At 31.3% G+C, this 18147-nt stretch overlaps 1 protein-coding gene across 1 annotated transcript in view; it reads right to left on the bottom strand.

Moving 5' to 3' along the window:
- The window catches only part of LOC148273767 (venom dipeptidyl peptidase 4), an 84331-nt gene that overhangs the window by 52075 nt on the left and 14109 nt on the right, over positions 1 to 18147 (bottom strand). The window contains exons 2-5 of the mRNA XM_088238223.1: positions 10648 to 10795; positions 7943 to 8040; positions 5501 to 5575; positions 2861 to 2913 (exon numbers count right to left, since the gene is read on the bottom strand). Coding sequence (XP_088094349.1) covers positions 2861 to 2913; positions 5501 to 5575; positions 7943 to 8040; positions 10648 to 10795 — 374 coding nt within the window. The remainder of the gene's footprint in view (positions 1 to 2860; positions 2914 to 5500; positions 5576 to 7942; positions 8041 to 10647; positions 10796 to 18147) is intronic.

Genomic DNA, 18147 nt, shown 5'->3' with positions numbered 1-18147 from the left:
ATGGAAAGGATTAAATCTACCTTTTTTTTTAAAACATTTTTGTTTCAATAAATGAAAGGCTGTACGAAAAAATGTTATAAGTCACGCCAACCTCTAACTAAGATTATTAATGTTTAACATCACGTGCATTAAAAAAAAATAGTTACATCTTCTTTTTTTGTCCCATTTTAATTTTATTCTCCAATCGTATTTGGTTTATATAATGTATAATTTTTAATTTTATTTAATTTTATCATCACGTGTATCAATGTAGTAAGATTATTTTATTTTGTATTACTGTGCAAAGTAAAAGGCTGTAATTTTTTTTTTATAGTGTGATTTAAATATAATAAGTACTTATTAGATCAAAAAATGTTTTTTTTTAAGTGGGATAGGATAACACATTTTTACATCTAAGAACTATTACTTTTACAATAATAATAATAAGGCAGTGCATTGGTAAACCAATCGCAGCGTATATTGATCTTCATGTGACAAACGCTTACGCTTCAGGTACCAGGGACTAAAAAATATTCTAGTGTAAAAACACCCTTTTAAATAAATCTTTCAAATCAACAATGTCAGGAATCGAACTCGAGACCTCTTGCATGGTAGGCAAACGCGCTGACCATTACACCACGTGGCCGAAAAAAAAAAACTTATGATTCAAGTATTTGTTGGATTTGATCATGACATGTCTTTCTCGGTCTTCCTCTATTTCTGCATCCATCAAAATTCGCATTGTAAATATTTTTAGCCGTTTTTCCGCTGTCCATTCGCTCTTTATTTCCAAATCAGCGCCAAGTTTCCTTCTTGATTTTGTCGATAAAACGCATTTTATCGCATTTTAAACAATCCTTAAAATTAACATTTCACGTCCGCCTGCCAATAATCGAACCCAAGGGCTCGAGAATGGTAGGCAAAAGGCAAACTGTATTCTTCATCCGCCTGGACACAGAATCAGAAAACAATTTAAGAACATAAAATACATATTCATAAATAATGCAAAACATTCGATCTCATTACATTTTAAAACAGTACGAAAACCGAATACTGTCCCGTAGAATAGTAAATATTAGAGTGACATCCCTAGTATTTCGAGGCCATAGTAAATATTGGTCTAGATTTATATGGGGTGGGGACACTCTAATGTCACTCTTTAGTCTCCTTTTCGCTAGCGCTTCAAGTGACTTCGCTTTAAGCTTTTCAAGCGTGGAGCCACTTGAAACATCACCAAAGGAGGCAGAGACAATAACGCCTCCCTCGCCTATTAAAGCCTTCAAGCACATCTTCGCCTATTCGACGCTGCCATTTTAAGACAAGATATAAGCGTGCACTCATATTAGGCGTTGATAGAATAGATAGATAGATAATCATTATGCATTTATTTATTTTGTCTGCGTCTAGACGGATTAAGAATATAAAAACTCTGTATATAAAACCTGAATCCGGGACGACTGCTTTTAACTCGATGGCTGCTCTTGCGTAAACATCCACAGCCTACATGAACTGAAATACTCTTATGATAGAGAAAATCCAAAAGAAGTTTCTGAGATATCTCTACATGAGAAAGTGCGAGTATTATCCTTGGCTCTACCCGACCGAGTTTATCTGATAAATTTAAATGAATAAATTAAAAATAATTGAATAAGGAAATCAAGTGTCTGCCTCGTCGTGTAGTGGTTGGCACGTTTGCCTAGCATTTTTGAGGTCCAGGGTTTGAATCTTGGCAGGGTGGAATAGATATATTAAATTTAAAGGTTGTTTGAACCGCATCATTTTATTGTTTCTCGACTGGCACCTGGAGCGTAGGATTAATCACCTTACCTTTACATAACAGTTTATTGAAATACGTTACATTTATTATACAAATACAGTGCCCTGTGCACCACCGGGTGTGAAAAGGTAACTAATACTAATTTAAGAATCCTCCTTGCTAGGGAAACCTGCTCTAAGGAGGACTGTAAATTAATATTTCATTTCGATTTTTCCGCGATTCAAATACTGACCTTAGGCATGGTAGGAGAACGTGCTAGCCACTACACTACAATTCGGACTTGACTTGAACACTCGACTTCCTTTTTCAATAGTTTACTTAAAAGCAGCCAACAGGTCGAAAACACCTTCTTTAAAATGTTTTCCATACCTTTTGTAACTCCCTTGAAACTCGGAACATTGTTACCTCAAAAACCCTCGCCCATGGGTCTGGTTCTATTTCGCAAACATAATTGTTTTTTTCATCCGCCTGGATACAGAGAATAGTAATATGACGCATAAAATAAAGCAAATACGAGTATTATGCTTATAAAATTCGGTACGTTTATAATAATAATATAGTAGATAAAAATCGTGAGCAATTTTAATTATTTGTAAAAAAAATGGCCACTTGATTTGGGTTCCGAGAACTGTTTTGAGATGGTCACCCTACCAAAGCAGTAGACTTGTTTATATAATATTATTTTTAAATTATATTTTTTATATTTGTATCCACACAGTGTCTCGATGAATATATGTCATATATATTTGGCATTTGTGCGGATGTTAGGACACCGTTAACTTACCGATGTAAAGGTGCCTACGACAGTAGCTAGTTACTTGAACTAATGTCTGCACAGTAGTTAAATATGTGAGCTGTACTTATAATATTATTTTGTTTTTTTTCTTCTTTTTTTTCTAACTATTATTTATGTATATTTACTCGTATCTGTGTGGATTAGGGTATGAATATGTATTATTTTATGTTTATTTTTTAGACACCACAAGTATATATTAAATCATGTAAATGAATGCCTCGATCCGGGTTGTGCCCAGTGAGGTATTCATATTTAAAAACAAAGTGTCATGTAAAACGTTAAATAAAAGTAAATAAATAAAAACTCACTTTTTTGCAATGTCATACAAAGTGTAGCGGGCTGAGGACGAATATCTGAAACCCTAGAAATACAAAAATTATATCTTTTTAAATTTCACAAGAAAAACAGTAACACGAAGACACGATATTGCTTTGTTTGTTTCTTCGTGGTTTTATCAATGTACAAAAAAAAAACGATTTAATTAAGTGATTATTTGAAAGTAGCGATCTTTGATAAGAAAAATGTAGGATTTTGCAAACATTTTTAAAGAAATAATGAAAATTTAAGATTATTTCAAAATAAATGTTTTTATTTGTACGATGTTTTTATAGTTTATTTTATAATTTAATTCGTTACAGTGAGGTTTCAAATATTTAAAATTCAAGATGTTTTTATCTAGTTGAAAATTACTTCATGATGGAAAATGGGAATCAATTTGCGGTAGAGCGGGATTCTACTCTATTTTAACCTTTAAGCCCCTATTACATTGGCTGGAATGACAGATAATAAACCCTGTAGATGCCTAGACGTCCATATTCACTTCTCAGTAATGTTTTCTCTCTCTGGTGAAATAAATTTAAATATGAATAACTTCCTAGGGAGGAAATCCCGCCAGTCTGCAAGCATTTGGACATACTCAAACATTGTTGAATTTTAAATTGATTGTACTCATTTTTAAATTATGTTACTCATTGTTTACATACTATATTTATTTTTTATTGTATTTTTTTTATTCGAGATAAAAAATAAGTATCTTTTTTAGTTCTCACCTTTTTGGATATCCCAAAAAATATATAAATCAGCCGCCCCATTGAAATACTTTCGCAAAAAAACACAAACAAACTAACACACATTCGCATTTATAATATTAGTATGGATATGGTCACAGGTAAAATTACTTGATTAGAAATAATACCTACGCTATAAATGGTTCAAATCATGTAATATTTGCACTATTTTTTCGTAAATTTGTATGGGTTATATTAATTTTTAGTTATACGTAGACCGGTTTCGAGCTTACTTCCTCATCATCAGGACTTAAACTAACTAACTCGCGCTTTTATTAATGTATTAAAATATTCTAAGAATGGAACAGACGAATGAAAGAAAAAGGGAGACATGTTATATGAATTATTACGGTAATATTTTTAAAAGAGGGCTCAGCGTCAAATTTATTTTTATTTTTTATGGAAAGTTGTTGATTAGTGGCTTAACTTATTTCTAATCTTTCCAGGTTGTCTAAGCGAAGACCACTTTTATTAATATGTAAAATTGCAGTGCCCGTTTCTTGATTTAAATTGTGGTTTTCGGATGTAAGATGATTTGCGAATTTCGAGAAATTATAATTGTTGAGACTGACCATATTTATATTCTTTGATTCTAATTTTTAATTTACATGAAGTATTACCAATATAGAAATTTGAACAATTGTACCCATTAAAAAAAAATATATTGTCAAGTGATGACTCAATAAATTGCACTGGTCTAAGAAAAAATATTTTGGTAGAATTTCCGATTCATAAAAGAACTCCTTTACTTAATAAATAAATCTGGTCAGTTGTTGATTCGTTTTTATCCAACCACTGTAACGTTACATTCTGCGGCCAGTGGCATATATGGCACTAAATTTGTCCACCAAATATAGCTTATCTTAATAATTTATTATCTTATGGTAAGGTGATTTATCTTACGCTTCACGTTCTAGTCTAGTGACATTAAAATATGTCACATTTTAAAACAAAAGTTAATTTATAAATTCCCGAATTATTGAAATGATTATCCTTATCTTTACAATTTACAATGTAAAACGCTGGTCGAACGATGTTAGATAAAATGTGAGCAATATTATTACTAAATGAGTTAATGTATTAAATTGTACGCCAAAAGGGAAATATCACGTACTACAGATACCGATAAAAATATATGAAATGGATTTAGAATAATTAAATATATTTTTAAAATCAATATGGATATTGTGGAGAAATGTTTTCATATATAACTTTTAAAAAAAAAAATATATCACAAGAATAACGCAACATGTTTGACATTGATAGCTGTGACGTCAAGGTTCGTGATGATGTTTAAAAAAAATGATTTGTTTGGAACAAAGCTAAAAATTAACATGAATCGTGAAGTATTGTGGGCGTGGCCAATGCAATGACCGTTTTTGCGGGAATTCAAAATTACATATTTAAAAATATATTTTATGGTACTAAAAATTATCGAAAAAGTATTTTTTTACTGGATAGTATTTCATAGACCCTATTGTACTTTAAAAATGTAAAAAGTGATGTATCCCTATTATATATATGTATATGTATCCCTACAATTCATTAAAAGAATTTTGAGACCAACTAAATTTATTTTTTAAAGGTTTATTTTAAGCTTTTTATTAAAAATATGATCAATTAAATTTAACTGACAACCATTAAAAGCAATGTTTTTTATTGTGTTAATAGGTTCAAAATAATAATTATTTAAATCGGACACGTATATATTATATAAGTCGCATATTCGAGATTAGGGCCGAACCGTATTCGTATTATTGAACGAATTAAACTTGGCATAGATATGAAAGTGATACCTTCAATATCGTCCAACTTTCAATGTCGTTAAATTTGGCCGGATTAAATCATTGCCTAGTGTAATAATTTTAATGAAAATCTTACTGTTTCAGGATCCGATCTTGCCAGGACGATTTTCTTGTCGGGAGAGATTTTTACATCCGTCGTGTTCAGAGATAACTGAAAAATTAAATCAGGTTTTATTAAAAGTAATTATACTTCAGGTTTATTTATTTATTATATTAACATTTATTTACGTATATATTTAAGAGAAATAAAAGAAAAAAACAACAGTGAACCGTTTTGTTTGATCTGTAAATATTTTTTTCCTTAATTCTTTAAAGACTGTGGTAAAAAAATCATTTGCACGCGGTGATGACACATCGTGTTACCACAAAAAAGATAAAGGTAACATATAGGTATGTTTATTTTTTCAAAATTTGCATTTCACAATTTGCCACCTAAACAGATAAAAGCCTTTTTAAGGCAAGCAAATGAGGAAGTTGAAAATTTTATTTTTATTTCTTTTATTTATCAATGGACTATCAGATTAAGCCAAGCGTATTTTTTTGTATCGTATTATCAACGCTTTAGTTTTGTTGATGCTCTGTAATTTTTAAATTACTCCGCACGTGACGTCACAAGTTCTCGTAGGAGAGTTCTGCTATTTCGTGAGTTAGCTTCCTGGAAACCGGAAATCTATCACAACACTCTATCATTGGTTTATCCGAGTGAACTTGTGAGGTAGTTTTGAAATAGTTTTCTTTTCGTGAATTTTTTATACATTTACGAGAAACTTCACCATTCAAATAAATGCTCTAATTTTTACCGCGTGTAAGAAAATATTTTTTATGTCAAATTTCTCATAGCACTAAACTTTCTTGTTTTAAATTTATAAATTACCAAATTAATGGAACATAATAATACAAGATACAAGAAAGAAAAATAAATTTTAATATTTTGTTAGATACCTATTTCATTTTTTAATGTTTAGATTCGATTGCTTTTTTGTTACATGTTTACTGATTGATCTACACATACAAGATCGTCATCATAATTTCCGTTTCTGCACCATATAGTGCATAGAACACTGCATTGAATAATAAAATTAATAAATACGTTAATATTAAGAGACGCCCCTTCTTTATTTACATTTAAGTCAAGATTGAAATGTCACTATCTAAATATTTAAATTGTTCCTTTATCCTTCTTCTTTCCTTCCCATCCCCTCTCCTCTCTTCATAGTATAGTGTTATTTTTTTTTTAAAGCATATTTATTTTTCTTTATCTTTGCTTTTAATTTTTGCATAACATTGTAAGATTCAATATGTCCATGCATTTATAATTTTCTCAAACTGAACGGTTTGGGTAGGTAGGAAGAAATTGCTTTAAGGCAATATGCCCGCCCTCATATGTATATATATTGTATATGTATATAAACTGTCAAATAAATAAAATAAATAATAATACTAAGAAGGTTGATTGACATTCTCCACCCATAACCAATTTCGAAGAGGATGAGAAAATATTTTTGTACTTTGATATCCGACGTAGTCCCCTTGTTCTTGAACGTAATTCTTTCAGCAATGCTCTAACATTACTATAACTTCCTAAGGTGGTATTCTGAACGCAATAGCGCGCGTAGAGAACGCATGTTCAACGCGTATTTACGTACTAAATACACGCTAACAGAGCGATCTCTTCGCGCGCTATACCGTTCAGAATACCAGCCCTGGTAGAACATTTTTCCGGACCCTATCAACCACTCATCTACACTGCACATGAGCTCATTGTCATCTAAAAATGTCTTTCCACGGATATTTTCCTTGAGTTTTGGGAATCGGCGGAAGTCACTGGGGGCCAGATCAGATGAATATGGGAGGTGTTTCATTTTACCTAGACCAATTAAAACCCAGCTTCTTGAATAGCAGCAATTGACTCTGACACTTCATATGCTGGAGCATTATCATGCATTTTAGCACTGAACAGCATTTTGCAGCGGTCTCCGGCCTGTTGTTACTACATAAATCGTTGCAAGTTTCAACTGGTCGCTCTGTGCTTAACACGTAAGCATATTGGCTACATAATACGTACACATCAGCTCGACTAGTCAACTCGAAGCAGCCAAGGATGAAAAATAGCAACCAACGGATTCAACTTAAATCTCGTAAAAGGTATAAATTATTAGGAAAATTAATTTATATTGTTTTCCGTCAATTATCATCAAAATAAATTGGGATTTTCCAAAGAAAAATATGTTTTTTATTAATATTTGAGCTACTAACTTTATAATAATACTCTGTAATTTAAATTAAATTAAGCTTTTTTATCAAGGTTTACTTTAGTATTAGTTGTTTTATTTTAATTTTAATTACAATATCAATTATTTTAATGCCTTTTATTATTTTTTGCAGTTGGCCAAACAATGTTCTTTAATACAACTTGTGAGGATGTTTAACTTAACATAACATATATATATATATATATATAAATGATTTATTTAATTGTACATTAATTAAACATTACAAAATTAGGGGTAAAACTTACCAACTGACTTGCTGTGATCACTTTTACAAGAGAGCTATTTATGACGTCAAGAATGAATAAATCTTCGCTTTCGATAGTTTTGTATAGAATTTCGTTTTCTGAAAAGTAATCATTACAAAGGATTCATTACACAGCATAAAATTATTCTTAAGTATGAATATTGACATATTGTCAATATTAACGAGTTAACTTTATTTCATCATCATCATCATCGTTCCCTTTCCGCACCTAATGGTGCATAAGGCACTGCATTGGTACTCCAATCGCAGCGAATCTTGTTAATTTTTGTTACATTCAGAGACCAGTCCAGGAACTATGAAATATTCTAGTGTGAAAACACCCATTTAAATAAATATTTCACATCAACCATGTCGGGAATCGAACCCGAGACCTCTTGCATGGCAGGCTAACGCGCTGACCGTTACACCACGAGGGCGACTTTATTTACTGAAACTAAAATTTAATTAATACAGATACTTATAGTTATAAATATAGTTGGATAATTTATACGGCGTTATTTTTGTAAAAATCACCCCAAGGGCGCTGTACAATAAATAAGTATCCCTGCTCATCTTGCAGCTACAGAGCGCATGGACGATTGGGATTCTAGTTCCTCCTTTCCAATTATGATATATTTTTATTTTAATATATAGGAACTAGGTTACAGCACGTCTTGCAGCTACAGAACGCATAGACGGTAAGTATTCTAGCCCCTATTTACGTTTTGTTTTAATTTGATAATGAACTTCAGTGTTTGAATGACAATAAAATAAAAAATAAAAAAAACTCATTTTTTCAAATAATATTAGATTATAACAAGTCTTGCAGCTACTGAGCGCATGGACTGTTGAAATTCTAAACCCCATTTACAAAATTTATGATTAATAGCATTTACATATTGACGCAAGATTACCAATCATCCTGCAGCAGTTTGGATAAATTTAAAGAAATTTAATTGCAGAAAAATCCACCTTTTTATTTATCAACCTTGTATATTATAAGCAAGGTAAATAATAAAGCAACTCCCATATAAAAATTTAAAAAATTTAAAAAAGCTACAAAGCGCATGGACGAGTGGAATTCTAGCTCCTTAAATTTATATCAATAAATTTACAAAAAATAAACATTAAGAAGAGTAGATAATTTGTCAAGTGTTCATGCAAAAAAGTAAACAATAAATAAATAAAGCACTGTTCCAACATTATGGTTAGCAAAATAAAGAAAGATATCCGAAGGGTAGCTATTTTAGACTGTAGGTATCATAACCAGACATGTAGCCAACATGCTGCTCGCTTATTCCTGGAACTGCTATAGCCGAAGGATGGTGCGTATTGTTCCGATGACTTGGTGTCCGTTTGGTCTGAATTGTTTCGTTCTATGATAGGTACGCAACATTCCAGCTCAGTTATTATAGTATATCGACGCTGTAAAGGAAAAAACATATCAAGCGACATGTAGCAATTTTACGGAATAGCCAATTAAAGACTTTTAAAAATTAAATAAGAATCTAGTGTTTAAAATATTTGTTTATTAAAGAATCAAGCCAAAATAAATAGATAATAATATTTAATTAGCTCTTCTTTAAAGTTGTTACATGTCGCTAGGTAACTTTTCCTGTCCAGCGTCGATACGTTATTTTGTCATTAAATTCAACTATCATTTAATTTTAATGAAAGGAGAAAAAAACATACGTTTAAAAATACATATATATTGCTAGCGGACCCGACAGACGTTGTCCTGCCCGAACGTTGGCTTGCCTGCTATCATCTTGGAAAAATAATTTTCATCTAGGTACTTGTTTGTGATTCAATTCCAAAACTAAAAATTGTTTATATCAAAAAAATATGGAATTTAAGTAGGTACTTGTTTATGGTTGAATTCCAAAGCATAAAATAAATATTTTTTCAAATGTGGCATTCTTTTTGCCAACGTCAAACTCCGTTCATCTTACCAGAAAGGTGTACTTATGTAGAAATACGATTTTTAAAAATGTATTGAATTTAATACGTGTTTACGTAAGCCGTTTAGGAGGAATACGGTGACATCACACGTACAAAGGAATTATATATATAAAGAAGATGTCAGGAATGTTGAAAATGAAAAAAAAGTATTTGATATTCAACTAAATATAAAAAAAATAGTAGTTATAAAAAGACTGACCAATTGATCGAGAGACGGACGGGGACAAAACAAAACCCGTTACTTGTGAATTTACTTTAAGCGCACCATTAAAATAAATAATTGTTGTTCGACTAGGTTTCAAAGATTTCCTTCTATTTCGCTTTTTTCACACAATAAACTGAAAACTGCGTGAAAAGTTTTACATTTGTTTATACAACATAAATCTTATAAATAGATTACATACAAGCAAGTGTAATCCATACATACGGTTTTATTGTGTTTCGCATTATTTTTATTAGAAAAAATATAATATAATAGTTTATGATAATTTTTACTATTTTATTTTATATTTTTAGTTGAGTTTATTTTTTTAAGTTTATTTTGGTGTTACGTCTTACAATAAAGTGTTTTTTTTTAATTTTATTTGATTGGTAATTATATTCAATCTAAAATGTGAATTATGTACAAAAAATTCAATGAGTGTTACATAAAAAATAATTGTGAATATAATCTTTGACTTCTTTCTTAAATACGTTGTATTTGAAAAATGGGAAACGTATTAAAAACATATTTTTATGGCTTACCAGAAATCCATGTTCCATTAAATGACTTCTGCGAAATTTTGGAATTAGCCGGCATCAGGTCTTCGAGGCTAAAGTACTTCTTATCCGCTCTTCCCCGAAGAATTGCCGCATGAGATAGTCCCAGAACCAGTAATATAGAGAAACATCTCTGAAAAACACCCAAGAATAACATATGTAAAAACATGGAAAATAAGTCAATACTTCAACTTGATTAGTTCAACCCGCTTCAATCTTTAATTCACAGCTAATGATGCATAGATAACTGCAATTAACTACCCAAAGGTCAGATGATCAATTATTGTACGCTTTTATATGGGACATAGATAAAAAGATCGTTTGATTGAGTGAATAAGTTAACAATTTTGGGTACATACTCTAAGATCAATCCGCTTTAGCCACTGATAAATTAACATAAAAAAAAAAACTAAAATTAGTTTTAATTTTAAAAAACGTTAAAAAAAACTGTTTGTCAGTAGAAAATACAAATACAATGCTGACCCGTATTCAAAAGGTCCATATTATTTTGTTTGTTTTTTTTGTGTTTGCTCTCATTTACTTATTATTATTGTGGATAACTTATACAGCGCCATTTTTGTAATATAACACATCAAGGGCGCTTTACGAAGTGATTATATAAAGATATAAATATAATTTTAACTTTTTAATTTAAGAAAATTAATGTACTTTGACACCACATGCTAAGGATTTATTTAAATGATTTAGAGAACAAGTGGGTTTTCAGTTTCTTTCGAAACTTCACTTCACTCTCACAGTTTTGGACCTCTGATGGGAGAGCATTCCATGCCGTAGGGCCTGCGACCGCAAACGGGCGTTCGCACTGTTTGCGTTAGTGCACTGTTTGCGTAGAGGTACAATAACTTTTCTTTTCGACGTAAATGTAGCTAATCTAAGCGTAAGACGTCTGTCCGCTAGTTTATCTGGAATGCAGTGTTCCCTTAGATATTCTGGAGCAGAGTTGTGCAGTGACTTATACATAAGCCAACTGAGTTTGTATTCCACCCTCTGTAGAAAACGTAGCCAGTGTAATTCTCGAAGTAGTGGAGTCATATGACTGAACTTAGAGATTCCAAAAATGAGTATTGCTGCTGCATTCAATACAGACTGTAGGCGAGTCATTTTATTCATTGGTAGACCTGCGTAGATACCATTACAATACTCGACTCTAGACACTACAAACGCATTTATTAATTGACGGCGGCATCAACTGGCAAATTTTTGCGGATGCATTTAATCTATCTCAGCTGCATTTATACCTCAGCTATCTTACTACTCCAGAATTCGATTCTAATTAGTAATATTATAAAACTACAGTCGAAAGTTCAAATGTTGGTAAGGGTTCGATTAGAATATTTTTTGCCTTTTTTACCGATAAGTCATTTTATTATTTTATGTACCTACCAAGCGCGTGCGGTGACTTAAATAAGTCTAAAACTATTAGTAGGAATTTCGACAGCAAGTATTTTTATTTATTTTTTTTAGTTGATACGAGTATAAGAGAGGTGTTCATGTCACGTAAATATGTTTTAACACAATATTTTTTTATAGTATGATTGACTGATTCATCACTATTACATTTTGATCGCCCACTAACCTTACTTTTTGGGTGGATATTGAATAAACTTATCTGAGAATTTTGTGTGGTAGCATTATTTTGAGTAACACGACTTTTTTCCTATATTTTGATCGTTTCAAATAACAAAAAATACATTATGAGGCTCAAAGGACCGATATAACTAGGAGTCTGAGATTCAAATTAACCTAGGCCCGAAAGGCCGAATTAAAAAAAAAATGCTAGTTATTTGAATAACTATTTATCAAAAGAACTTAGATAAGAACACCTGCCAGTAAAACCAGCCAATGACAGGTCATAAGCCCTGTAAATTCCTAGAATTCCATATTCCCTTCTTAAAAATGTTTTTTCTCACTGTTGTCACAACTTAAGACCTGCTTGTTATTTTAATAACCTTTTTTTTCAGTGGTACGCCACTGATACGTCAGAGGATTTACGTTGAACATCTACGAGGGAGTACCCAAAAGAAACCAAACTTGTGTTTAAAAAAAATTAAGACATGAGTGGGTAAATGTGTTATTCAATTTAATGGTTCGTATATATGGACATTACACAATGGAATATCTTAATTCATATATATGGAAATATTTAAAACAATAAGGTAAAATTAGGTATCTATAAAAATAACACAAAAGTATACATAATATCCAGTGAATAATATGTTAAAAAAGTAAGAGAATTTTGTAACGAAAAACTCCCTCAGAGACGTGAAAAATGACAATGTCCAAAGTAATATTGTTAAACATAGAGATAGCCCTTCCAATAGGCATAACCATCGGCAGGTTGGTCCTGTATATTGGAATGTTAAAGTTTTGAACACCAGTACAATTATTGATAGTATGGCACTTTTCGCTCTCAAAATTTGTTTTTTGCTACTTTTAGGTGGTGTTGTTGGTTTACATGAAGGTCTGTATAGTCTTTATATATGTAAAAAAATACATTTTTGAAAATTCGCGACATAATGCCTTCATCTACTCGTATTAGGAGTATTAGAAGCAAACTTAGATATCTCCGCCAAAAACAGAAAATTAGTTATTAATGCCAAAATAAATTATACATAAAAACCTGCCTACCTAAACAATAGCGTTATTCAAAACCGTATCTACATCTTGCAAAAACAAATTTCAATTATACTACTTGACACCGCAAACTTAGCATTCTCCATTGAGTTAGTGAAGCATAATTAGAAATCTCACAAGTCTTTTTTCGAAGTTTTCCTCAAATATCTCAGTAACTCTTTCAATAGAGATTTCTAAATTTGCTTCTAATACCCTCAATTATTATTTTTAAAACGTTTAATCGGCTTTAAAGTACTGTCTATTGGAGCTAATGTTCTTGTTCAATATTTAATACCATTTTTGGAAACGTTCATAAAATTCGTTTTCCGTGATACTTTACAGCGCTGCGTATTTTTTTTCTTAACCTCATAAACGTCGATACAACGCTATCCTTTCATTCAAATAATTTTTAAAAAGTCACGGGGAGTTAGATTGGGTAAATAGGGGAGGTGGGGTTCTGCGGTCATACATCTTTTGGAGAAAAATTGGCTCATAATAAGGGATTTATTTATTTACGCCTAAAGGGTTTTTACATATACAGAAGTTGTTAACAATTTGCAAATGTAAAAATACAATTTATTAAGTCAAAAACAAATAAAAATACTAGAAATTTAATTATATATTTTTTTTAATTTTAATAATTGGTTCTTGAAGTTTGATAATGCTATGGCAAGTACATTTAATTTTTGGTCATCTGTGTGTTTGTTCCCGAGAGAGAGAATTTTTGGGAACAGAGAATTGATGTGGGAATTTGACTTAGATTAGTAACAAATCTAAAATAAATATAATGCCTCATCACCACTCATTGGCCTATGGGCACGTTGAAATATATACATTTTACCAAATCAAGTACATCAAAAAGATTATTTACAACTTTATACAAAAAAACCAGATCAGATTCGACAAATTTTAACGACATTTTCCTCAGTTCGGGACGTCGAAGGACGTCCAGAGCCGAGTTAGTCAACAATTAAAATTTACCTCTTTTAAAACGGGAAAACCTTAACAGGTTTGTTAACATGTCAAGAGTTTTTGTGGTAGTTTTTCCGAGCAGGAACCAAAACTTTTCGGCCGCGCACTCGGCTCGGATCATCCGTGGCAAAAACGATCATGCAAAACTGTCACAAAAAAATCACACCTGCCAATTGGAACCATCTCCAGCGAGGATACTTGGAATCCAGACTGATAAAAGGTAGCTCTACATGATCCTATCAGCAGAACCCCTTACTACACGAACTCAGCAAATCATAGTGTTAGTTCGGTTTCTTTTGGGTACCACTTCAGATGTAGTTTTCCAACAAACCAAATAAAACATTTGTTTGAAATGTCACCTTATTACTTATATATCAGCTTTATTTATAAATAAAACCAATAAAAGGCGCATGTAAATATAATAATTTAAGGAATAAATAAAAATATGGTAATTAACATCTATACTAACAAATTTGTAGAACTTTCAGAACGAATGTACATTCCTATGATCATGCAAATTACTCGTCTATCTTTTTACACGTGCGACATTGTAACAGTGTGTAGACTAATTAACTACTGTAAGCGAAAATGTTATACATAGTTTTGTAAGGCCAGTTCCTTGGGTATATATATTATACATATGTTTTTGTTCATTGGATTAAAACACCTTGAATCCGAACACAGCCACAGAGCATGACAAAGTACCGCGTAACATAACCACCGAAGCTATGCATTAAGGGTTGCAGATAGTAAAAACATATGAGAATGTGACGTGCCACGTGTAAAAAGTGACGCATCCCTTGTATTAAACCTAAACTTTAAAGGGATGCTGAAAACAGATTTTGATTTAGCTCCTTAAACTAGTGAAATCGTTTCACCGTGATGGAGATTTAAATAAAACGAGTAAGCGGTCAGCTGGTTAGGTCCTGACTAGGCGGTTTTACCTCAATTAAAAAATAAACATTAAGCTGTTACCCAAGTTTTAGAGGGTAAACGTGTGGAATAAATCGTGTAATGAATTTAATAAAATTACATGCAAAAACTCTGGAAGTAAATAAACCTTCCTGTTAAATGATAAGATCTGAAAGAACTGGGTTCTTTAATAAGCTGATTACGTAATTGTTTGCTAAGAGATATCATATAAAAATGTATAATTAAATTGCAGCATATTTTTAATAATCTAAATTATTGATCAATATCATCATCAAACCCTTATTTGCGCCCGGTGGCACCCCAAAGGCAATGCATTGGTAAAATGCATCGTAACAGGAAGGTAACGTGATCAGTGACCAGTCGCATGCTTTATGTACAGTACAAGGCAGACATTTCTCCTTTGATTTCCTTTTTCAGGATTTTTATCAGTAAATAGCCATAGAGACAAAAACACTTGTCCAGAATGCTGGTTCTATAATTTAGGCACAAAACTGTATTTTTTATCTACCCGGACACCGACCAAAAATTACTAAAAATAATGTTCAATATTGATCTATGTCTTTTGGACATAATTCTTGATTCATACCGTATTACATAAGCGATTATGTAAAGGTTAATTATTATTAATAACACTTTTATCTGAATACATACTTAAAATTATACTGCAATAGAGAAAGTAGGCATTCACTTGACCTAACACAAAATCTTATTATTATATTTTACTAGAGTTTTTACCCGGCCTAGCCCGTAATCGAGTTAAAATAAAAATTCATCGTTTATTAAAAAAAATGTCCTGTTAATATTATTTCGCATACATGCTTTGTAACTTCATTTTAGAATAGCAGTCAATTTTAAAATTTTACGTCTCAACAACATACCTTTAGGAAGTTTAAGTTTATTTGTTTGAAAATGGATTTTGGAAAGTGCGATAGATCTATAAAATTAACGCAAGTGTGTTTGATTTTATATTTAACTAGCGGACTCGACAGACGTTGTCCTGCCATTACATTAGCTTGCCTGCTATTAGCTGGTTCATCAAACGCATAATCTCGAAAAATTCGAATTTTCAATAAACCATATACTAAGTGACATTTGACATTGAGATCGCAGCGCCACCTACCGGGTCCGATTGTGTCGCGAAAGCGTGCAAAGACTGTCCGGATTAAAGGAGAAAGACTTTTCATTGATAAGTAGGTACCTAGGTACTTGTTAATGGTTGAATTCTAAAACAACAAATAATTTTTTTCAAATATGGAATTCTTTTGCAAATGTCAAACTCCGCTCTTCTCACCAACATGGGTGCACTTATGTAAGAATACTTTTTTTTTTAATAGTGATTGTCAGATAATATTTATTTATTTATTTATTAACGGACATTGTCTATGTATACAATTTATAAGGTTTAAATATTACAATAAAAGAATAGTTTAAAACATAAAAAAAAAAAAAAGAAGCATTGACAAATATAAGCGACATCGAGACAAGATCTGGACTATTTATTTAGTGCTCGTTTAAATCGTTGTAAACTTAAACCAAAAAAGTCCAGATCTTGTCTTGAGTATTGTTATAGTATTACTAAAACAATATTGTTTTAGTTTTACTAAAAATCCAGTAAAAAGAATCAAATGAGTAGAAATTATAAAGAATTTAAGAAAATAATCTGATTGAGATCCACAAAAAACGAATGTTGTTTGCAAACATTCAAACATAAACTTTTTAATGCTCAAAAAAACAACATTACATTTTTTGTATTCGCATTCTACTCGAATGCAACCCTGGTAGATCGATGAAAAAAACATTTATGCTCCTTAATTCTTTTTTATATATTAGATTGAAGATTTTAATATCTACGAACACGCGCAGCGCAAAGATTTACATTTCTCTGAAAACCGCACGTAAATCGGTTAAGCCATTTAGAAGGAGTTCAGTGACATCACACGTACAGAAGAATTATATAAATAAAGATAAGACCAAGAAAAAAATATTTGAAAACAGCAGGGCTGATCTAAATGGCATTTAAAATGTTGTCTAAATTTCATTCTGCTACTACTTACCATTAATGAGCTTGCTTTTATACCGAAGAACACTAGATAAGTTTGGTTTGGAAATCAGCATGATTGATCTTTAAATTGCGTGTTAAATGTTGTGTCCAAATGTCACGTCGCGTCGCGTCATGCAGAAGAAACCCAAAAAACTGGCTTGAAAACGGCTCGGTTGATTTAGAAATGGCACTTTACGTGTTGAATCTAAAAACTTCATCGCTACGACTTACGGTCAAAAGAACGATTTGAAAATAAAATAAATAAATAATAATGAAGTAATCCGAGAATATTTTTTCTTGAGAATAGCACAGTTCATCTAGAAATGGCATAAATGTTGTTTTCTAAACTTCACGTCACTATCGATATACCCTTTAAAATTTTTAATTTTCAAAAAACTGAAAGCCATTCTTGATTGAGGTTTCTGATTTGAAAGGACCTAAAAAGATCTTTAAAAAAGAGTTACGATAAGTAATTTCATCTTTCATAGTCTGACATAATATACCTACGAGTATGTAGCGAAAAACGGCAAGTAAAAAGCCTCAAATTTACTAAAAAGCGCCTTAAATTACATGTTTCTTATCGTTTATGTCATACAATAAATTAATGAACCCTAAGCCCCGATTATAATTGGAAATTAACAGAGTTATTTTCAATTATCTTTAATGCATAATCGGATTTTCTGTACCGTTTTTTTTTTATTTTAAACATCTTAATTTACAGGATACTGATAAAAACACTTCAAATTTTTATAGAAATATACACATTTTTACACAGAAGAATATTTTTATAGACAATTGAAGATAACTTCCCATTACAATTTTTAATTATTTTCATTATCAAATGACTGTATTGTAACAAACGTCATATAATTTTATCTCATAAACAATGTGCTATTCCAATTGTG

This window comes from Micrasema longulum, unplaced genomic scaffold, assembly GCF_059751315.1.
Source record: "Micrasema longulum isolate JH-2025_06_02 unplaced genomic scaffold, ASM5975131v1 h1tg001842l, whole genome shotgun sequence".
NCBI lineage: Eukaryota > Metazoa > Arthropoda > Insecta > Trichoptera > Brachycentridae > Micrasema > Micrasema longulum.
The sequence above is the reverse complement of the archived record's forward strand: the minus strand, read 5'-3'. Positions and strand labels throughout refer to the sequence as shown.